The 21,183-nt window shown below is 42.1% G+C and overlaps 11 protein-coding genes across 13 annotated transcripts; 6 read left to right on the forward strand and 5 right to left on the reverse strand.

Annotated features, from left to right (window-relative positions):
- Positions 1 to 2,079: 2,079 nt before the first annotated feature.
- LOC108055838 (uncharacterized) lies at positions 2,080 to 2,721 on the forward strand. The gene has a single exon (XM_017139380.3). It carries the CDS (start codon positions 2,080 to 2,082, stop codon positions 2,719 to 2,721), a length of 642 nt encoding a protein of 213 aa, XP_016994869.3.
- A 1,568-nt stretch (positions 2,722 to 4,289) lies between these two features.
- On the forward strand, positions 4,290 to 5,302 carry LOC108055844 (uncharacterized). The gene is made up of 2 exons (XM_017139387.3): positions 4,290 to 4,416; positions 4,927 to 5,302. The coding sequence occupies exons 1-2, from the start codon at positions 4,399 to 4,401 to the stop codon at positions 5,098 to 5,100; spliced, it is 192 nt and encodes a 63-aa protein (XP_016994876.1). The 5' UTR covers positions 4,290 to 4,398; the 3' UTR covers positions 5,101 to 5,302.
- Positions 5,303 to 6,056: 754 nt separating this feature from the next.
- LOC108055845 (uncharacterized) lies at positions 6,057 to 6,543 on the reverse strand. Its single transcript, XM_017139388.3, has 2 exons — positions 6,420 to 6,543; positions 6,057 to 6,339 (listed from the first exon to the last, which is right to left on the reverse strand). The coding sequence occupies exons 1-2, from the start codon at positions 6,435 to 6,437 to the stop codon at positions 6,169 to 6,171; spliced, it is 189 nt and encodes a 62-aa protein (XP_016994877.2). The 5' UTR covers positions 6,438 to 6,543; the 3' UTR covers positions 6,057 to 6,168.
- Positions 6,544 to 7,674: 1,131 nt separating this feature from the next.
- Positions 7,675 to 9,135, forward strand: Yod1 (Yod1 deubiquitinase). The gene has a single exon (XM_017139414.3). It carries the CDS (start codon positions 7,847 to 7,849, stop codon positions 8,870 to 8,872), a length of 1,026 nt encoding a protein of 341 aa, XP_016994903.2. The 5' UTR covers positions 7,675 to 7,846; the 3' UTR covers positions 8,873 to 9,135.
- On the reverse strand, positions 9,047 to 9,640 carry LOC108055858 (protein Asterix). The gene is made up of 2 exons (XM_017139416.3): positions 9,402 to 9,640; positions 9,047 to 9,339 (listed from the first exon to the last, which is right to left on the reverse strand). Exons 1-2 carry the CDS (start codon positions 9,555 to 9,557, stop codon positions 9,169 to 9,171), a joined length of 327 nt encoding a protein of 108 aa, XP_016994905.1. The 5' UTR covers positions 9,558 to 9,640; the 3' UTR covers positions 9,047 to 9,168.
- A 116-nt stretch (positions 9,641 to 9,756) lies between these two features.
- Positions 9,757 to 11,982, forward strand: LOC108055855 (pentatricopeptide repeat-containing protein 1, mitochondrial). Its single transcript, XM_017139413.2, has 2 exons — positions 9,757 to 11,601; positions 11,658 to 11,982. Exons 1-2 carry the CDS (start codon positions 9,793 to 9,795, stop codon positions 11,946 to 11,948), a joined length of 2,100 nt encoding a protein of 699 aa, XP_016994902.2. The 5' UTR covers positions 9,757 to 9,792; the 3' UTR covers positions 11,949 to 11,982.
- Tcs5 (TP53 regulating kinase) lies at positions 11,946 to 12,714 on the reverse strand. The gene has a single exon (XM_017139415.3). It carries the CDS (start codon positions 12,651 to 12,653, stop codon positions 11,979 to 11,981), a length of 675 nt encoding a protein of 224 aa, XP_016994904.2. The 5' UTR covers positions 12,654 to 12,714; the 3' UTR covers positions 11,946 to 11,978.
- Positions 12,715 to 13,656: 942 nt separating this feature from the next.
- Positions 13,657 to 14,521, forward strand: CHMP2B (Charged multivesicular body protein 2b). The gene has a single exon (XM_017139429.3). The coding sequence runs from the start codon at positions 13,798 to 13,800 to the stop codon at positions 14,434 to 14,436; it is 639 nt and encodes a 212-aa protein (XP_016994918.2). The 5' UTR covers positions 13,657 to 13,797; the 3' UTR covers positions 14,437 to 14,521.
- On the reverse strand, positions 14,434 to 15,701 carry Dhrs4 (Dehydrogenase/reductase 4). Its single transcript, XM_017139428.3, has 3 exons — positions 15,341 to 15,701; positions 14,875 to 15,277; positions 14,434 to 14,820 (listed from the first exon to the last, which is right to left on the reverse strand). The coding sequence occupies exons 1-3, from the start codon at positions 15,583 to 15,585 to the stop codon at positions 14,515 to 14,517; spliced, it is 954 nt and encodes a 317-aa protein (XP_016994917.2). The 5' UTR covers positions 15,586 to 15,701; the 3' UTR covers positions 14,434 to 14,514.
- A 667-nt stretch (positions 15,702 to 16,368) lies between these two features.
- Gdap1 (ganglioside induced differentiation associated protein 1) lies at positions 16,369 to 18,812 on the forward strand. Of its 2 annotated transcripts, XM_070214390.1 has the most exons (5): positions 16,369 to 16,707; positions 17,636 to 17,828; positions 17,895 to 18,074; positions 18,140 to 18,598; positions 18,676 to 18,812. In XM_070214390.1, exons 1-5 carry the CDS (start codon positions 16,585 to 16,587, stop codon positions 18,687 to 18,689), a joined length of 969 nt encoding a protein of 322 aa, XP_070070491.1. In that variant the 5' UTR covers positions 16,369 to 16,584; the 3' UTR covers positions 18,690 to 18,812. The 2 variants fall into 2 exon arrangements, with proteins under 2 accessions (XP_070070491.1, XP_016994899.2); XM_017139410.3 differs by lacking the exon at positions 18,676 to 18,812 and having other exon boundaries at positions 18,140 to 18,633.
- On the reverse strand, positions 18,647 to 21,077 carry Fitm (acyl-coenzyme A diphosphatase Fitm). Of its 2 annotated transcripts, none has more exons than XM_070214389.1 (3): positions 20,978 to 21,077; positions 20,215 to 20,827; positions 18,647 to 19,631 (listed from the first exon to the last, which is right to left on the reverse strand). In XM_070214389.1, exons 2-3 carry the CDS (start codon positions 20,753 to 20,755, stop codon positions 18,892 to 18,894), a joined length of 1,281 nt encoding a protein of 426 aa, XP_070070490.1. In that variant the 5' UTR covers positions 20,756 to 20,827; positions 20,978 to 21,077; the 3' UTR covers positions 18,647 to 18,891. The 2 variants fall into 2 exon arrangements, with proteins under 2 accessions (XP_070070490.1, XP_016994898.2); XM_017139409.3 differs by having other exon boundaries at positions 20,900 to 21,041.
- Between the last annotated feature and the right edge of the window lie 106 nt (positions 21,078 to 21,183).

Here is a 21,183-nt window from a genome sequence, read left to right on the forward strand (position 1 = left end):
CCCAAAATTGTAGAGATTTTTCTGATGTAAAAACAATTCTGAGGATTAAATCTTGAATGGAAGTAATTTTAACTATTCATTGTATCTATTGTTCATTGTATGCTTTAATTTCGGTTTAAAGCGTTTTCATGAGAATATTTTTTATTGGATTTATTAGACTAATAAAACCGATTTTTTTATTTCATTATCTACTCCTAAATGTTGTCAAATTTTAAAAATGTCAAGGCATCCTACAGAATGGGAGTAAACATTTACATTTTTCTATGTATGTTCAGTGAACGTACTTTAGTTTCTTAGTTCTAGAGGTTGCCATGACTTATTCAAAATTTGACAACATTTAGGAGTAGATAATGAAATCAAAAAATAGGTTTTATTAGTATAAAAAATCCAATAAAATGTCCTCATGAAAACGCTTTAAACCGAAATTAAAGCATACAATGAACAATAGATACAATGAATAGTTAAAATTACTTCCATTCAAGATTTAATCCTCAGAATTGTTTTTACATCAGAAAAATCTCTACAATTTTGGGATTTTCAACTTTGGCGTCGAATTTCAAAGACATGGGCAATGGTTCACAATGGGGACTATTTTTTAGGAATGCCGTGATGTATTGAGAGTAGGTCCTACCGAAAATAATAAAGGTTAGTCCAATTATATAGGCCACGTAATTCAAAATGTCGGCCAACATCGGTTTTTTGTATTCTTAGCTATACCGCGGAACCTGTAGGTGATGGAAAATAATTTTGTATGGGACTTTTACTCAGGAGCACCCAAATATCATAGAAAACTTGAAATGGTTCGTGGAAATTTTACAAAGTTTAATTTTGTGTTCCTGTGTTATTTATTCTTGTGTTTCAAGGATCCAAGATATGTGTTATTCTCACCTTTTTTAACTTTCCTCCTCTATTTAAGTCAACTGTCTTTTTTTCGATAGTCGAAACACGTGCCAAGCCCATTGAAAAAGGTCGCACATATGCAAACAAAGTACACTTTTTTTCGCAATGACTGGTGTTTTTATTTTTTTCTGCCCTTTATCCGTTGTGCACACCCCCTTTAAAAACTCCCAACCACCCATTTTAAACCCCCTGACCCTTTGGTCAGCTGCTGCTGCTTCTGCTTCTTCATCCTCGGCTTCGTTGTAAAAGACATTGACAGTTTTTTTCAGCTCACTTTGCTTTTCTCTGTACTTTGTTGTCGTTGTTTAATGGTTTTTATACATATTTTTTAGTCGATTGTTGTTGTTGTTGCTGTCGCTGCTACCATCGCATTACGTCACTTTCACTGTAGTTTGCGGCTTAAGGCAGCGTTTGTTTGTTTGTTGCTTGCTGCCGGCGGCATTGTTTGCACTTGTTTTTGGGATTGGTACAAACAAGCAAATTGCAATAAAAATGCTTCGAAATTTATGGTCCACTGGCATACATATATTTTTCAGTTTGGTTTGGGATGATTTATCCGAGACTTTTGTTCGCCTTGCTTTCCGGCGGCGGCACAATTTATGTCCGTTTACATGGTAAACTTTTGCTGTTTTTACCAGCGGCAACGAAGTAGTCGTAGTTTTATGTTCGCACTTTTTGGTTCAAGTTCATCAGTTGGCCGACGAATTCGCAACTGGAACCGCTGGGTTCCATAGTTAGCGTCTTTATAAATGCGTTGTTAGTGTTTTTGCTAACCGACTATTTTGTAAATTTACATTTCAAGTTGATTTGTCAGAAAATATTTATCACAGTGTTATTTTAGTTTGTTCATTAAGCATACGCCATGTAAACAAAATGGTACACCCACATTACGCATACGCCCTGATGGCCTATACGATTTGGGGACATTTGATCGATAAGAATCGGCAGCCGAAACAAAGTCATTAGTCCAGTTAACGTGGCCTGACTAAACAGCTGGGTAATGAGGCTAATTTCCCAGTTGCCAAATGTCAGCAAATTTCGACCAGTTATTTGGTTGGAATCATTAAACCATGCGACCTCTGCAAAGTTGGATTTTTATGTTATTTTTTAGAGCTACTCAAGTTCACAGTGTGAGTTGTTTTAATAAAATAAAGTAGTTTCCAAAAATAATAGTTTTTAATGCAGATCAAACTGAGGATAGAGGACTTTTATGCCAAATCCTTTGTACCCAATGAAATTTATGTGGATTATGATATTGTGAACTTTGAGGAAATCAATGTTAATCTAACCGTTCAAGTTCCCTTTCCCGGCAAACTTCTTATGCATATTTTCGTGAGGAAACTCTCCAATCAAGTGGGTGGCTCCGATCAAATGGATTTGCTTCGAATGAGAAATATGGATCTCTGCAAGCTGCTCGATTCACTTCGTAATATCACTGTGGAGGAGATTCCGGGCGAGAGTCTCTTGCCCTCCACTTTTGTGGTCTCTTGTCCTTTGGTTCCTGGCTTCTACTTCGTGCAAAATAGCTCCATTGACTCGAAACTGGTTCCTTTTCGCATTCCCGATGGCAGATATATGGTTCTGTTGGAGCTGATACAAGTCTATGAGGAAGTTATTAAAGTGATTTCCTGCCGGATCAAGTTTGCCATGAAGACGCCACCGGGATATCAGGAGCCATCAGTCCTGAAAAGCAGCGAGGAAATAGATGAAACCACTCAACAGGCTGAATTGGAAAAGAAAGAGACAAGTTCAGAGGTTTCCCAGCCAAGCGAAGGTGACGATGAAACATCTACGGATTACCCAAAAATATATTTTATGTGAGTAAATGTTAAACCAAATTTGATCAATAAAAACGAAATTTGTATACAATTTAAAAATTTATTTTAAAACAATAAATCATTAATTCATAACTTATTTATACGTGAATAAATGAAGACACGTAAACTAATTTTTTCAATCTAAAATTGTTAAATAAATATTGCATTTTAATATAAATATAAAATAAATAATAAGACAATAAAAAGTAAAACTTTTCATCTAATTACAATTTTGTAAAAAATATTTGTTTAAACATTTAATGAACAAATGATATTTTTTATAAACTAACTCGCCTTTTTTGCATAATTATTTCTCCGGCAAATCATTTCACAATTTAAACATTTAATGAACAAATGATATTTTTTATAAACTAACTCGCCTTTTTTGCATAATTATTTCTCCGGCAAATCATTTCACAATTTCTGCAAATTTTTACAATCTTTTGGGTGCCTAATAAAATTTATTATCTCCTACAATAAATTCACCCGAAATTGAGACATCTCACACATGTTACAGCCACGCCCATATAATTTAATTGAAAGAGCCGAGGGGCATGGGAAAAATACAAAACTTTGAATATAAGTCTGCGCTAGACAAGCCGACGACAACGACTGACTCAAAGATATTCATTCAATAATATTTTACTTTGATGGTGGTCATGGTGGACTTTGTATTGATATACATTCAACACGTATTTATTTAGGAGTACCACCTGTGGAATGGAATGTTTTGAATAAGTTGACATTGTGGCGGCATTCTCGAAAGTTCGTAAATTTACATATTTGGAGCAGGGTGTATGTTTCCGGTTTTTTAGCTGCAAGTTCATCATCGATACTTCCACGATGACTGGGCATAAAAGCTTGGCCTCCGTATCAATCTTAGTTTGGTTTTTATACTACAGCCCAACCCATAATAGATCCATCGTTTAGCTTCAGTTTTATTGATTTAGTGTTCCACTCTTTAGGCTTGACAGCTGTTAAAAGTGTCAAATATTTATGGATCCCATTCTCAAGTGATAATTTACTTAATTGACTTGGCCATTGATTGATCAGTTCGAAAGGAGGGGGCTTCAAATGATCATGAACTTGGTATTTTTGCGGTTTATAAACTAATATACGATTTACGTCAAAGAATTGGTAATTAAACTTCCTCCTATTACGATTTTTCTTCCTTATTTTGTGTAAACATCACTCTGCTGACCGCATTCGCGATGACCTTCGTTTGTTTTCATTTACCCAGTATGATTATTATTTAATCAGCGATCAACTCAACTTCTTCAGTGGCTTCCGTGGCGAAGCAAACAAAAGATGCCACCAAAAACCAAGTAAATAGCAGGGCGGCCTGGTTTCAGTGTTTTGGTTTTCGGTCGTGCTGCTAAAATCTGTCCAAAAAAATAAAAAGAAGACACCTGCCTCAACAGGCCACGCCCCTTTGGTCGGCTTTTAGTCGGCTTTTGGCCAGGTTTCTTCTGTTTATACTTCTTTTTCGCTTATGCCTCGGTCTTTTGTTTATGTATCTCTCATTTGTCCGCTTCTCCCATTGCAGATTGCAGTTTACACACGACATTATCATCGATGGTCACCAAAAAGTTCGGCTATAAAAAGCCCTGATCGCAGATGGAGCTAGGTGCAGTCGATTTTTGGATTAATCAGCGCAATCATCTAACCAGCAGAAGCAACCATGAAGTACCTAGCCCTGGTGAGTTTTAAGATTTTATTTTCTTAATTATTTCAGCATAAGTGTTGATATTATTCATAAGCTCTGTCTAAAAAAATTTCGAATTAACAGAGAGTCCTGAAAATTTTTGTGAAATATAGAAAGCAGTATTTCAAGTATTTTTATTTTACTAAAATAATTTTAAATATGAATATCAAAACTTTTAAATTTTTTCATTATAATTCAACCTGCTATAAATTGAGTTTCATTGAATTGGATTATGAAATACTAATAACAGCTGAAGTCCTTTTAAAAAGGAATTTGGGGTCTTAAAAAACTTCTTAGAAATATTTTAAAAATTTTTTACTATTTAAAAAAAAATGAAAAATTGCTTAGTCTTAGCTTCTCTAAAAAAACATTTTAGAAATTTTATACGCCAAACTCATTACTTTAGATCCTAACTTAAAGATTTAGATATTTTTATACAAACCATTTTTAATTTATGGTTTTAAATACGCATTTGCTAAATATCATATTTTTTTATTTTTTCAGACCCTTTTCGTGTGCCTGGTGGCCCTTGCTCTGGTGTCTGCAGTGCCCGTGGATGAGTCCCTGATCGGGGACAATATCTATCAGCCGGCCTTCGATGATGTGCAGCGTCCCCAGGATCCGCAGGCCATCTTCAAGCTGAAGAAGCTGCTGAAGCTGAAGAAACTGCTGGGTTAGAAGGCATTCGGCAGCAGTCCGCTGAGCACCGTTCAGATTCTAGTCCAACCAATTGGGAACCTTGCCTCCCCCACTGCATTCGATTTTCAACCCGTTTTGTTTAGACAATACCATAAGCGCATACACACAAGTACACACATACATACGAGTAAAGAGTAAAGTATACGTAATCGTAACTAAAATAAATGTAATTTTCATACAAGTCGGCTTTCTTATGTCATCTCCATCTTTGTCCCAAAAGGAGCTAATGACTGGCAGCGGGTCGAGTTTTTGTTTGCCTAGGTCTGAATGGGAACGGGTTTCCTGGTTTCGGTTCGTTTCTGGGGAGAGAGTTAGTTAACGTATTTTGTATCTTTAGTGTGGGGTTAACTGGGCTTCTTTAAATAAAAGGACAAATTGGTTATATTTTATGACAGAACATGGAAAATATTTTCAATTTGAATTAATTTTTAAGTTCTTTGGTAATTAAATATATCTTTTAGAGATTAAATATTTTAAATGGACAATAAAAACAAAAAATATATATATTAATATATATATAATTTCTTTATCAAAAAATAAATTTTATTTTTGAAACTTAATAAAAAATCTAAAACTAGATTTTTCTTTACATAAAACAAAAAGGGTTCGCAGTGGGAACACCCAGGTAAAATAAGACAATTATTTACATTATATTCTAAATAAAAAACCAAAATAATACAAACCAAAGGAAGGAATTTTGGAGTATTCCAAACAAAAGACTTAAGAAACGAACTTGATTTCTTTCTAGCAGTATTGAATTCTTGCCAAGTTAATATCAATTTTATAATCGATTCTTTTACCCAAAAAAAAATATTTGGTTTATTCATATTATTAAAAAAAAGCACTTCACAAATTTTCTTGTTTAAATAGTCACAAGAAAAAAACCAACTTCTTAGTTTCCTTCACCCTCAATTCAAAGAAAATCCACGTTAAAGTTCTGTTACCAAATACATCTTTTAATTTAATTTGATTTCTTTTCTTCTTAAAAACCTAAACACATAGTTAAGCTAAAAATCCATGGATGGGAATGGGAGGTTGTGGTGATGTCTAGCCCAGGAACAGTAGCTTCTTGAGCAGCTTCAGCTTGAGCAGGAAGGACTGGTCGTCGGAGGGGTTGATGGACTCACTGCCGGGACCTTCGAGACCCTCGGGAATGGCCTCCTCGCGGGGAGCAGCACTGGTGACCATGAAGCACACGGCCAGGCAAAGGAACACGCTCTGTAAATAAAGGATATTCCATTGGTCAGTAAACTGTTTTTTCTTGATGATAATCCTCTCTCTGTTTTTTGAAGACGCACCAGGAGCAAGAACTTCATGTTGAGTCTTAAGTGGGACTGGAGTTATATGATCGATCGATGAATTCGCACTACGCGTCGACAGACCTGCTTGCACTGATCACCAGACCCCGCCGACCCGTCTATTTATAAGCCAGTCAGTTGTTGAGAGTAGTGAGTTAATGAATTGTTCGGCCGGCAGACGGCAGACCGCTCGTCTTTCATAGAAATTAAAACAACGACAAGATTCAGTGTGATTCACGAGTTGGGGAATTCGGGGGAGGGGAATATCAATTTGTTTGGACTATTAAAAGTGATTTTGGCCCAACACGCATGTGGAGCATTGGCGATAACAAAAGGCAGTTTCCCTTATTTTTTGTTTTTTTGGTGTTCCATTGTTGCTCTTTGGATGGCTGCCTGATGTTTGGGCAATTTGTTGACTTGGCGGTTTCGGTTTCTGCGGCTTCTCGCTTCTTTTTTTTTGCTAATCGGCGTTTCCTTGGTTCTGGGTTCTATTTGACTAGGCCATTATCTGCGAGCGGATTCTGCTAAATATTAATTAGCGTCTTGACATTGGCCTTAGCGTCGAGCGATCTGCCATTAGCTTTTTGTTCACACCTGCATAATAGGCAGGCGTAGCTGAAATAGTTACCTTTTTAAGATTGGATGTGTGGAGGCTGGAAGACATTCAATGGTAAGTCGCGAATATTTGATAAGACTGTGAAATTTGAATTTAAACCGCTAATTTTTTTAATTCGGCCTGCCAACTTTTGAAAACGTGGAAAAGTACAAAGTAAATTACATGTAAAATTTTGTAGAAATTGTGACTAGCTCGTATAAAATTTGAAAATGATAAGCTTTTTCACCTACTGAAATCCAATTATAATTTTGTTTTTTATTAATTTGTATTAATATACGAAAAATAGTTTTCATATTTATGTTAAACTATTTACATGTAGAATAATCTAGATTTAATGTAACATGCGAAATTTATACACTAAACACTCCAAAAATCAAAAACTAAGTTATTGTTCTGTTAAAACTTAAAATGTGTATTAAAATATGAAAAATACTTTTAATATTACTGTTTTAATATTCTGGGTTGACTTTTAAAAGTGCAAATAAAACATTTTAATGACATTTTTACTATGTTTTAAAATTGGCGCCTAAAAGGACGGCACTGCCAGGCCAAATGCCAAATAAACCGGGTGGCAACGCTAGATGTACAATTATAGAGATGGCGATAAATCGATAAGACCTCGATGCTCCATCATCAATCGATTTAACTGCTTAAACAATAAAAAAAGCAACAACAAAAAAAAATACATATAGGAAAAAGAAAACCAAATTAGACAATATATAAGCTAGCCACTTTCGGTCGCAATAAAACACCAAAATTAGGCAACGCCCAACCACTGCCCAGCCGCCCGCAGGAGGAGTATAATCGAAAAATGACGGGTTCGTTTAGTGTGAAGCTGAAATCGAAAAAAGGTCAATTCATTGTCAATGATTTGAACGAGCATACGACGCTGGGGGAGCTGAAAACGAAAATCGTCCAGGCCACCGCCATCCAAGCGCCCCAGCTGCACGTCCTCGTGGGCTATCCACCCAAGCCGCTGGATCTCTCGCAGCAGCAGGAACAGCGGGAGCTCAAAACGGTGGGTATCAACAGCGGGGAAACTCTGATTGTGGAGGAGAAGGCTGCTCCTGCTGCCTCCTCCGCCACCCTGGAGGACGACGAGGCGCTGGCGCGTCGCCTGCAGGCCGAGGAGGAGGCCCAGCTGCTCCAGGAAACCGGCGAAGGCCCCGCTCCTTCATCCAACATCCAACTGCCAGCGGCGCCCACGGAAAGCGGTCCAAATGGCGACTTCAACGGCATCCTGCTGAAGAAGGTGGTGCCAGCGGACAACTCGTGCCTCTTCACCAGCATCCGCTTCGTGCTCAACGGCAAGGTGGACAACGAGGGCAGCGAAATGATGCGGCACATCATTGCCCAGGAGGTGGCGGCCGATACGCAGAGCTACAACGATGCCGTGCTGGGCAAATCGAATGCAGAGTACTGTGCGTGGATCCAAAAGGCGGACTCTTGGGGCGGCGCCATCGAGGTTTCGATACTGTCCAACTACTATGGCATCGAGATCGATGTGGTGGACATCCAGAATGCCATAATCAATCGTTTTGGCGAGGACAAGAACTTCGGGCTGCGTGTGTTCCTGCTCTTCGATGGCATCCACTACGATCCGCTGTATATGGAGACGGCGCAGAGTGCTGCTCCGGCCACGATCTTCCCGGTGGAGGAGCTGGGCGTCTACCAGCAGGCCGAGCAGCTGGCCAACGAGGCGCAGTCGTCGCGCCAGTACACCAATGTGGACAAATTCACGCTGCGCTGCATGCAGTGCGACGTGAGGCTCGTCGGCCAGGTGCAGGCCCAGGAGCACGCCAAGCAGACCGGCCACCAGCGATTCGGGGAGATTTAATACGTCCTGATCTTCGGCACCGTCTACATTGTGGCTTTCATGCTGTTCGCCTACTACCTGCTCACCACCTAGCCACGAAACGCAGTCGCAGAGGAGTCGTTCTAGATCGCAGTAGCTAAATTGTACTACCTCCGCATCACATCGCATCGCCTACATAAGTTATACATTGATTGATTGATTGATTGCAGCCAGCTTGTATTCATCTTTAGTCCTCTTTTAATCCCTCTCGGAACGCAATAAAGTATACACCTTCATCTACACTAGACTATAGACTATAGTGGTGGCTATATCCAATGCTAGGAGGCCCAGGGAGGAGTCATGGCAGCAGGATTCTGCAGATAGGACATCACCACCGCACTAACACTTAGCATGAAGGAGGAGAGCACCTGTTTGGCATCGTCACTCGCCCGGGAGCTGGCGAAACTGATGCAGGAGCAGTACAGCGCAAACCAGGCGCACCATTTGAGCTAGGGATAGAGATATAATTATATAAAACTGCCAAGTCACTGGGTTTTTATCACTCCTGTACCTTCATCATCAGTCCACACATGGAGAAAATCATGCCCAGTATGTTCATGTAATCCGGCATCATGTCCTCGTTGGCCCCGCCACTTTGGCCCTGGTTCTTGGGCGCCTTGTAGCGGTTGATCTTCTCCTTGCGGCGCGGGTCCACCTGCATGCTCATGCTTAATTTATTTAATTTTTTCACTAATTTAATCCAAAACCAGGTCAGATTGCAGGGCCCGTATGCGAGGAATGTGAATGGCACTGGGGTTTATTACCCTTCTGTGTGACTGTCATTTCTGCACCAGGTGGCAACACCTCTTAAACAGCTGTTTCTTTATTTACACCGCTGGAAACACGTTTGAAATAGTAGTTATTTAATTACATAAAAATCACAGAAAATTGCAATATAAACCATGGCTCTGCGGTTACTTGGCCGTTCAATGGCCGCCCACCTGCGTGGCCTGCAATTAAACGGCACCAGAAGGGGCTTAAATGGCTATAATATCAATCTCCCCACTGAGGTTCCTTTGGTATCCTGTTGGTGGTCACAAAATCGCCTGCTGCACGTGAGGATTACGGATCAGGAAGCCGGTTTGCAGACTCAAAGAGAAGCCAACCGGAACCAGAATCCTTTCAGGGAAGAAGATCTCGAGGAACCTCGTCTAGAGGTTCCAAAACAACGTCTGAAATTCAAGCCACAAAAGAAGATCAAGAAGGTCCAGGATTTTGGGGATCCGGATACCTTTGGCGATGCCAAAATCGATGAAACCCAAGATCCTGGCGACGCTGAAGAAGAGGAGTTCCTCAGCAATGCCACGCGGAGATCGAAGAAGCTGCAGGCCGTTGAATATGCCCGTCAAATCAAGGATCATCTGAAGGCCAATCGTTTGAATGAAGCCATCGCCGTGCTGGAGCAACGAATGCTGCGAGAGGATCGCGCCAAACCAGACAAATATATATACAATCTCCTCATCAGCGGTTGCGCCAAGGCGGGATATACACGAAAGGCCTTCTCCTTGTATACGAAGATGCGGCAGCGGGGACTCCAGGTGACCGGAGGAACCTACACCTCTCTGTTCAACGCCTGTGCAAATGCTCCTTCCTTAAGCGATGGTTTGGCCAAGGCACAGATTCTCAGGGAAAACATGCTGGAGAAGGGCTACGAGCCGAATGTGAAGAACTACAATGCGATGATCAAGGCGTATGGAAGATGCGGCGATGTGGACACTGCCTACCTGCTGGCCGATGAGATGATGGAGCGGCAACTCGATCTAAATGCCGATACCTACAATTTTCTGCTGCAGGCGTGTGCGAGTAACACGGAGCACGGTTTTCGGCATGCTCTGCTCACCTGGCACAAAATGTTAAAGAGTGGAGTCACTCCCGACTTCTACAGCTTCAATGCAATGCTGAGATGTGCCAGGGATTGCGGTTTTGGGGATTTGGATGCAATGCGGGAGGTTCTTGATCAAATTGCTCCGGCGGCAGCTAGGAAAAACCAAGTTCTTCAGTTGGAGGAGGGTCAAAATGATGATTTACCTAGTTTACCATCTAAAACTAATGAGTTAACCGCCCAAATAGAGATATCTAGCACTACAAGCCAGCTGGAACTGCCCAATCTTCTGCTGCCTCGTCCCCATTTGGGCAGCTTGGTGGCTTTAGAAGAGGTGACACGTCCACATGAACGTTTTCTGCTACTCGGCGGCCTCACCGGTTTTCTGGAGCACATGAAGCAGCACAAAATCACTCCAAATATCGAAACATTTACCACAATGCTGGAGGTAATACCCCCTACAAATGCAGCAGAAAAGCAGCTGCTTAGTTTTGTGAGGAAAATTGGATTAAAAGCAGACATAGACTTCTTCAACATACTAATCAAAAAGCGTTCGATGCGCTTTGATTATGAGAATGCCCGGGAAGTGCTCACAATGATTCGCACGGCGGGATTGCGACCGGATATTGTGACCTATGGAGTGCTCGCCTTGGGTTGTCGCACGCAGGAGGAGGCCAGGGAACTGCTGCAACAAATGCAAGTGGCGGGCATTAAGATGAATATGCCTATTTTAGGCGCTATGCTGCGGCAAGGATGCGCCAATAAATCTTTTGGCTACATCAATGAGATCATCCAGTTGAGTCTGGAGGAGGGCCTGAAGCCCAATGAGTCGTTTTTACGTCATCTGCATAACTTTCACAGGGGCTGCGCCAGAGCAATTGATGCCAGGGTGAGTTTTGCATTGGTTTTTAACCAGGAAAATCATTAATTAAGTTATCTTTCTAGCACCCCTCGACTAAAACAGCTGCCTTCAAGAAGGGACACTCAAAATTCTGTGATAAATACCGCCTGTACTACGAGGAGTTGGGCTTAGCTGGTCTCAAACTGGAAGATGCCATTGCCAAGATGAAGGAGCGTCCCTACGAAAAATACAAACTGCCGCCTGTGGAGGGAAAGGAGCCCCTGAAGCACGAACTACTCAAAAACAAAACCAAACAGCGGAAGTACATCAAAAAGATCAAGATAGACGAGCTGCAAGATGATCCTCCCAGAGAGTCGATAAAAAGGATAGAATAAGTTCAACATTAAAGTTTATTATTATTATTGTTAACCAATCATAGTCCTCTTGCGTCCTCGGGCTCTCACCTCCTCGAACTTGGACAGCACGGCCTGCTCGTCCTTTCCGCACGTCCTGCGATATTCTGCTAAGATGTTTTCAAAAAGAAAAGGCTGCTCGCTGTGGGTGCTGATTAAAGCCCTTTCCAGGACATACAGATCCACTCCCTTGTCCTCGGTGGCCTGATTATAGTGACTCAAACCGAAATCTATCAGTACAATATCATAATCCCCTCCCTTAGGATCAATAAGGATATTCGAGGTGGTCAGATCCCCGTGAATTATGTGATTGGAGTGCATTTTTCCAATGATTCCACCGATCCTCGTGCAGAACTCCAGCAGGGATTTCTTTGCCTGCTCCTCGGCTTGGCTAGCCACTATCTCCTGGATTAACTGCTTGGCTGTTTTGGCCTTGTCAAAGTATTCCATATACAACTTGTGGGTATTTAGATCCGAGTGGAGGATTTTTGGGGCCAAAATTCCAGCGGCAAGACATCTTCCCGACGCCTTGGCCTCGGCTTTCATCCGCTGCCGCGTGATCTGGGTGTCCAGTTCCGGGTGGCGGTACTTCTTCACAAAACGCTCCTTAATCAGGCAGGGTTCTCCTTTGAAGTCGCCCAGATATAGACGTCCTTCGGCGCCTTGTTTAAGGATTTCCACAGACATTTTTAATTCAGTTTAGTTATAAACAAACCGGTGATTTTGTTGGAATCAAAAGGTGGCAACTCTAAACAAAAGGGCGTAGATAAAAGGGGTTTTGGGAGATGGCAAATTTAAAACTTAATAAAATGTTTAATAATAACAATGAATTTAAACAATTTTAAGAAAAAAACCAAATAAAATATTCACAAAAAAAAATGTAAACTTTGTTAGTTATCTTAATTTACTCTATAGGCACATTTTTTGTTTTTTGTTTCATTTAAAGTTTTTTGCTTTCGAACACTTTTTGTTGGGTTGAGTATTAGCCCATAACGAGATATGCTTTTATAAAATGTAAATTATCTAAAAATATATTAAGTAAAATCTATACAGACATCATAGCACAGTCAATATCCTGTTTTAGCTGGACAATTTTTTAAAATCATGCATATAAAACTGTTTTTATAAGTTTACCCTATTTCCCTGCAAGCATTTTCTATCGCGGAAGTCACTATTTATTGACGTCTAGAAGATGAAAACGATCGTCCGCGTCGCATTCGGATCGCCGAAGTCACCGTCGGGAAGAACTGTTCCACTACGGCGACACTTCCCGAAGTCACTTCTGAGTGACTCCTAGAAGTGTCGCGGAAGTCACTTCCAGAAGTCTATCTTCAATTTAACTTCCAGAAGGGAATTGGAAGATGTTTTTTTCCCATTGGTTTTGTTTTTGTAAAATGTGTTCTATCGCCTTTTCATCGCCCAAAAGTGTCTCAGAAATTCTATCGCCATTCTATCGTCCAGAAGTGCCTCAGAAGTTACTTTTTCGCAATTTGAACCCATTTTGCTTTTGTAAAATGTGTTCTGTCGTGTTTCTATCTTCCAGAAATTACTAAGAAGTGACTTCTGTACGATAGGCGATAGAAATATCGCCTGTTTGCTTGCAGGGTTATTACCTGCCCTTCCTACCCCTTAAAAAAGTTCCCACCTGCGCCCCTGACCAAAGCAGACACTCACAGCGAAACGCCTGCAGAACAGCTGACAACTGTTTGCTGTTGTGATATTTACTCCGATAGCGCTTTATTCGATCCCCGAGTGATTCATCGCCAGGAAAAACCATCACAGCATCGTCAGTAGTAGAGAAACCAGGTCTAACTACGCACAAAATTCCAAAATGTTCAACAATCTGTTCGGCAAGAAGCCCACGGTGAAGGAGCAGCAGCGGGAGAACGATAAATCGCTGCGCAAGGCGACCAGGGACATCGAAAGGGAGCGCAGGAAAATGGAGGAGGAGGAGCGCAAGCTGGAATTGGAAATCCGAAAGAATGCAGCCGCCGGGAACAACGATGCCTGCCGCATTCTGGCCAAGCAGCTGGTGGAGATCAGGAAGCAAAAGTCGCGCACCTACGCGGCGGCCGGAAAGATCCAGTCCATTGGCTATCAGAACAAGAATATGGGCGCCAATATTGCGCTCAGTGAAGCCATGGGCACCACGGCCAAGACAATGGGCGAAATGAACAAGGTGATGCGACCGGAGGCCATCGGGGAGACGGTGCGCCAGTTCCAGGCGGCCAACATGAAGATGGAGATGACCGACGAGATGATAAACGACACCCTGGACGACATGCTGAACGAGTCGGGAGACGAAGAGGAGTCTAATGCGGTGGTGAACAAGGTTCTGGACGAGATTGGCATCGAAATCTCGGGCAAAATGTCCACTATTCCATCCACGGGAACCTCGGACTTCGAGACGAGTGGCAAGCGCACCGAAAAGGACATTGCCGATCAGCTGGCCAAGCTAAGATCCTCGTAGTTATATCCATTTTTGATTATATTTTTGAACTCCGCTGTTATCCATAGATCGTAAGACAATATATTTATGTACACCGCTTTACAAACGAGCCGTCATTCCGCCGCCCGCCACAATGGACTCGCCCGTAATGTAGCCCGCATCCTCGGAGACCAAAAAGGAGACCACGCCGGCCATCTCCTCGCTGGTTCCCAGGCGACCCATGGGTATTTTGCTCAGCGCCGCCTCATTTGCCGACTCATTCTCGTACAGCGACTTGGAGAACTTGGTTCTTATCACTCCAGGAGCCAGGCAATTAACGCGGATGCCCTCGGGAGCCAGATCCTTGGCCGCCGCCTTGGTCAAACCAATCAGCGCCGTCTTGCTGACGGAATAGGCGCCCAGTAGCTAAGAGATATGAGTGTTAAGCCAGATAAGAAACCCTAGATAAGCACGACTAACCTCAAAGGCATCGTAGCCCGCGATGGAGGAGACGAAAACGATGCTGGAGTCCTTTTGCTGGCGCAGCAGAGGCAGTGCCTCCTTGGCCAGCAGATAGGAGCTCTTGACGTTGACGTCAAAGATCTTGTCCCACACCTTTTCGTCGCACTCGAGGACTCCGCCGACGGCAGGATTGGTGGCCGCATTGCTGACCAGGATGTTGAGCTTGCCAAACTTGCTGATCGTTTGCTCGAAGAGCTGTTTGCGATCCTCCGGCTCACTCACATGGCACTTGAGTCCGTGGACATTGAGGTTCAGCTTGCGCAGCTCCGCCAGAGCAGAGTCCACATTCTTTTGCTTGCGACTGCTGATGACCACCGAGGCGCCATCTTCGGCCAGCCTTTTGGCAATGGCAAAGCCAATGCTGGAGGGGATTAACCAAGGATTAAAGGGGGATTCTCATGGTTTTTCCTTGCAATCTTCTTACCCATCTGTGGAGGCGGTGACCACGGCTACTTTTCCTGCCAAACGCTTCATTGGACCCACGTTCGAACTTTGACTAGTGCTGGACAAACGTTTGTGGCATCGATTGAGATTAGGGCCAACAAGTTTTTGGACGTAATTGTTGCTGTTTTGATCGAGACTTGAACTTTGACCACTTCCACTCACAGCGCAAGCAGTCAAACGCAGCTTTGGCGCCCTGACCACCAGTTGTTTGCTGAGATTGAACATTCCAGTTTAAGGATTTGTAATAAGGATCCCAGGATTCGTTGCCTAATAATTGATTTTCCTGATTTTAACTAAGGGCGCAAATCAAATCTCCCAGTTGTTTACCAAATCTTCTTCTTCAATTTTTGCCATTCACAGCGGTGGAAAAAGCTTAAAACAAGAATGGCGGGAAATTCAAAAATCTTTAACTTTGTGGTTGCTTACTAATACTCCATTTAGTTATTAATAATATGTCTTTAAATATAAATTATCTCAAGAAAATATGTTGTATTGCTCTACTTAAAACCTCTCACTCATCCCTCAGTCATTGGCAGATAAGACTTTTTGAAAAGAAAATCTCCTTATAGCAAGATAAACGCTCCGTTTCGTAATAATATAAACAAAGATAAATACGAATGACAAACAAACCGCAAAAAGCGAGAGAATCGCTTGACATAATGGAGTGTTTCGGGTTCCAAAACATACACTCAAAAAAAAATTTTAGAAAATCGCCTATGGATTTGCTTTACTGGCGATTTTTTTCTATATTTCTGGAATATTTCTTGAATTTAATGAATTTTGATTAATTGGAAGAAAATTTTCTTTACCAGTAGAAAATTTTTTTATTTTAAAGAAAAAAATCGCCAGTGAAGCAAATCCATAGGCGATTTTCTAAAATTCAGGGCGATTCATTTTCTGAGTGTACACATATCATATGTGCTTATAGAGCGAATCCGAGAAAAGTGCAAATTAATAAGCGAACGAAGCGGCGGCGGCTTTAGCTTTACCTTCCGTTCAGATCTGACTTCACTATAGACGTAGTCGTCGGCGGAAGCAGTTCGCAAGTCTCCGGTTTTCCGTTTCAATCCGGCACGCGCTTACGGATTTGTTAGTTAGTTTTCGCAACCGTCGGCGAGGCATGTGATATGAGAAAAGCCCCTATGCTAGTGGAAAACTAACCGAAAAACTAACGATAAATTAATAGAAAATATTAATAGTAAATTAAATAATATTAAAATAATAATGAGTGACCAGGCCAAAGAGATCGAGGCTCTGCCGCCCACTTTGCAGGACTTCAAGGCCCCCGAACTTCCGGATAATAAACCAGTGCTCTTCTTTCACCCCTACAACTTCCATGCGCAAAAAGTTAGTAACCCACCTAATCATGTGATCTTTGAAAAAATCATTTGCCCAAACAGATCGCTAATGCTGCGAAATTACAAAACTAATCATCGAATCGTCATCGTTGTTTTTTTGTTTTTCGGTGTAATGATGGGATGCCCCCGCCGTGAAGGTTCTCCACCCACGATCTTTATTAGATCTCTCTAATTTTGCTCTCGAATGCAATGGAGCATGACTTGGCGGTGATGTAGTGGAGTTCTCTAGATATTCGACTGGGTCTAGATATTATGACAGCATAGGATTGAATTATACACTGTTTACATAGCCACTGCAGGTGCTAATGAGGCGGATTGAGTGGAAAAAACAAAATAATATAAACGCAAAAATAAACAAACCTGCGAACGAAGATCGTAATATGATAACCGAACCGAAATAATTTAATTTTATTTTTGCGCTGCTCTATAATTAAATGTAGCGTATAATTAAACCCAGTTTCCCATAGTAAAATGGTGCTTTCAATATATTTATTTAAATTGAGCGAAGGACTACGAAAAAGTCCCAATAAAAGTACAGACATAAATATTTATTTATATTTATATGCATTAAGCTAAAAATAATTACGTTAATCTGAATCACATAAAAGTTCCCCATTTGCTTGTTTTTATGTTTTAAGTAAAGCGAACTACCTATATCAAAAATTACTTACAATATTTAACTGGGAATTTAATAAATAGTAATCTAATATGCAAACAAGATATGACAAAGTAAACGGTTCGATTACAAAAGTATTTAGGCAAAAGTATTTACATTTAATTTAACAATTTCAATTGATATTGTAATTCGAATTTAAACCCTATTTCAAATCCATCGATTGTATTTTGAAGAATTTAAAGTAAAGCTTAAGAATAGTTATACCTAAGTATTAACGACATATTTCTTTTTATTTTTGCAGGTACTCATGGTTTTCTACGAAAAGAAAATCGACTTCTTTCCTTATGTGGTGGACCTGTGTAATGGCGAGCAGTATTCCAATTGGTTCCTAAACCTAAATCCCAAGGGCGATGTGCCAGTTCTTCAGGATGGAGCCTTCGTTATTCCCAGCTCAACGCATATTATTAACTATGTGGAGAGCAAGTTTCGGGGAGGTAACTATATATAACTTATAAGAATAGGTTATAAAAGCTCTATATCATAACCTCTGCCAATTTTAGGTGCTCATTGTTCGCTGAAACCCGCGCACAACTCCAAGGAATTCGATCAAATGTTGATCCTTGAGCAAGCAATTTCCAGGCTGCCAGTGGGAACCCTCAGTCTGGGTTCCTTCATTCACGATGACCTGAAACTGGTGCCCAAGGCTCCTTTCATAGGACCCGTGCGTCAGTCCTGCCTGAGTAGGTCGACTCCTTGTCTTAATTTTACCCCGAATTTACAATTTAAAATTCTCTAAACCCCTCAGAAAACAACGAAAAGGTTTTGGAGCTGCTGCGGCACTCCGTGGACGATCGTTCGACCAACAAGGCGGCACTGCAGCACAAACTGGACATCCAAGTGCGCCGCCATGAGCTGGCCTCTTCCCGCGAGGAATTCCAGAAGGTTCTCGATGCAGTGCGTCACTTTCTGCTCTACGTGGAGCAGGAGCTCTCGGCCCAAGCGCCTCGCAGCGAGTGGCTGACTGGAGATGAGCTAAGCATTGCGGATATCTCGCTGGGATTGCTGCTGCATAGACTGTATCAGTTGGGATTCGAGAATTACTACTGGGCCTTTGGAAAACTGCCTCAGGTGGAGGCCTACTTCCTGCGCTTCCGGCAGCGCGAATCCTTCCACCGCCTGCAGCCGAGCAACTTTGCCATCCTGCGCGAGATGTGGATGCGGACGCCGGGCAACTACAAACTGGGCGCAGGAGCCGGCTTCCTGGGTATGGCCATGTTCGCCGCCTTCGCGCACAAGTGATTGCTATCAATGCTTTGTTAACAAATCCTTTTACTGTTAAAGTTGGGCACATATAAACACACGAACATAAGAACGCTTAAAGCTACGCGCTGCTGGCTGATGAAGGATGCTAATGGATGGTGGTAATGGGGTGTCATGGTAAGAAACGTCGGAGCCTCGGCTGCTTAGTAATATCATCTTGATTCATCGCTGAATATACAAAAATTTGGTATCAATTCCAATCCGTCACCTAATAATCAATTCCTGATATGCAAAGGCTCAGCTCTCCAGCGTTTGTTGCTCCCTTTCCCTCTTTTGCTGCTCGGTCATCAGCAGATTAGCAGCTGCACTGGCCGCTTTGGGACTGGTGAACAGCGGCATGCCCATAAACGTGGGCATCTGCGGATCCCTCGGCACGCCCGTCGTTCCCGCCTTGCCATTCAGGTTCGTTCTCGAGCTATTAGACCCCGAACTTGTAGCAGCGGCGGCTCCTCCCGTTGATAAATGCGAGGGACGCTTAAAAGGGAAGCTGGGTATCTCTCGCTGATAGCTAAAGCTGCCATTTCCAGGCGCCTCGGGCAGCAAACCAGGCGTGGGATACCAGAAGCGGTAGGTAAAGTACCAGGTGAGTATGGCAATAATGCCGCTGATCACCTTCTCGATCATGCGATGGTAGTACAGCATGGTGCCCACCAGCATAATGTCCCACAGCAGCTGCAGAGCGGCCATGCCGATGAACAGGGTTCGGATAATGGGCGTGAGGCGTTTGTACAAGAACTGCAGGCTGCGCATTTGTTCCTCATTCAGTGTCCTCAAAGGATTTGTTCCCGAATTCTCCGAGGAACTGCGATTGTGACGCTCATTGCGGATGTGCTCCTTGATGGTCTCCCAGCGGATGATGGGACGCGCCTCCTCGATCAGCACCAGGCTAGAGTGGATCAAGATAAAGGCGTGACCGGATATGTCGAAGCCTTTCCAGAGATGTCCTGCTTTCAAACAGCTTGATTTGCTTTGGAAGCCTGGAAAAACAATTGATTTTTATTAGTGATTTTTTTTGTAGGAGGTTTGTAAACTAGAGCCCTGCGTGAATCATTCAATTTTTGTTTTATCATAGTAGGCCATGAAATTTCTGATTTGCTTAATTCAATTCTATGTGAAATAAATTGAATGTTTTTCAGAAAAAATGTTTCTAATTCATTTCGAATTAAATGAATGAATGAATAATTTTTATGATTTTTTTTAATTTTCCAGATTTAAATTAAAAGTTTTTCTAATTAATTTCGAATTAAATGAATGAATGAATAATTTTAATGCACTTTTTGAATTTGCCTGATTTTTTTTGTGCCTTCTTTTAAGAACAAGAAATGGAAAATTTTTAACAAATCAATGTTAACAACTGCATAGTAAATAATTAATAATAAATAAACAAAAAATAAAATTATGGCCCTTTCTTCTTCTAGAAAAATTCAATTCTATTAAAGTCAAAATTAAAATTCATTCAATTCTAATAAAATCAAAATTCCAATTAATTCATTCATAAAAAAAAAAAAATTCAAAATAATTCATTGAATCCATTCATGCTGGGCTCTAATGTATACCCACCTTTGGTAGTGCAGCGTCCATAGGAGTTCTCCACCACATTAAACATCTTCGTCCAGAAGAACCAGAAAAAGGTGGCGATGACGATGCGCGGGAAATGGTGCCTCAGCATCCGTTTATGATCCCCGCAGGTGATCGTATAGGCGGAGAGCACCAGGAAGGGCACTACGAAGAGCAGGGTCCAACCCCAGCCCACCTTCACGAAGTATTGGTTGAACAGGTTGTCCGAACGGGCGAAGTAGGTCTTTGGGAAGGGCACAAAGTCCCCGATGACGGAGATCACAAACAGGCTGCCCAAATAGAGGGCCACCTTCAGATCGGTATTGAAAAATATGGTCTTCTTGCACAGGTGGATGACGCCCATGACCAGGATCTCGCGGATGCTAGTTGGAGCAGCCGTGGGCCGAGTGCCACGCGCCTCCGCCCGGGTGATATCGGGTCCTCCGGGTCTGAAATTCATATTGGAGCTACCGCCGCCGGCGAAGGAGGGGCCACCGGAATTGCCGCCCAAATTGGGACGCAGCGGTCGTCGCTTGGTGGCCATCGCTGGACTTTTATACCGGGTTCAAAGTGGGCCAGTCCTCAACTGCGTTGTTTGTTGCCTATTTTGGTTATACTGCGGGGAAAGTGAAAGTGAAAGCGGAAGAACTGTACGTGTCAAAGTTCATTGGCTGCTAAACCAACCTACCTGAGTTGATTTGGCAAAACAGCTGTCACTTTTACTTAACTAGTTAATTTTCTTGATTTTTTAAAGGTTTTTTATAACCTATTTCGTTGTTCTTATTGGTAATTTTGTACTTTTTATTATGGCCCAAATGTACGTGTTGCGCCTGTAAAAAATAGAACAGCTGCAGCTGGTGTCGGCGCTGTAAGGTGAATGGCAAATTGCACCCCCACATGTGCTTCCTGGCGAATGGCCAGCCGATCAGCTGTTCGTGGAGCCTGAGATTTATCTGCTAGATTTTTAATTGC

Source organism: Drosophila takahashii, chromosome 3L (genome assembly GCF_030179915.1).
Source record: "Drosophila takahashii strain IR98-3 E-12201 chromosome 3L, DtakHiC1v2, whole genome shotgun sequence".
NCBI classification, from domain to species: Eukaryota; Metazoa; Arthropoda; class Insecta; order Diptera; family Drosophilidae; genus Drosophila; species Drosophila takahashii.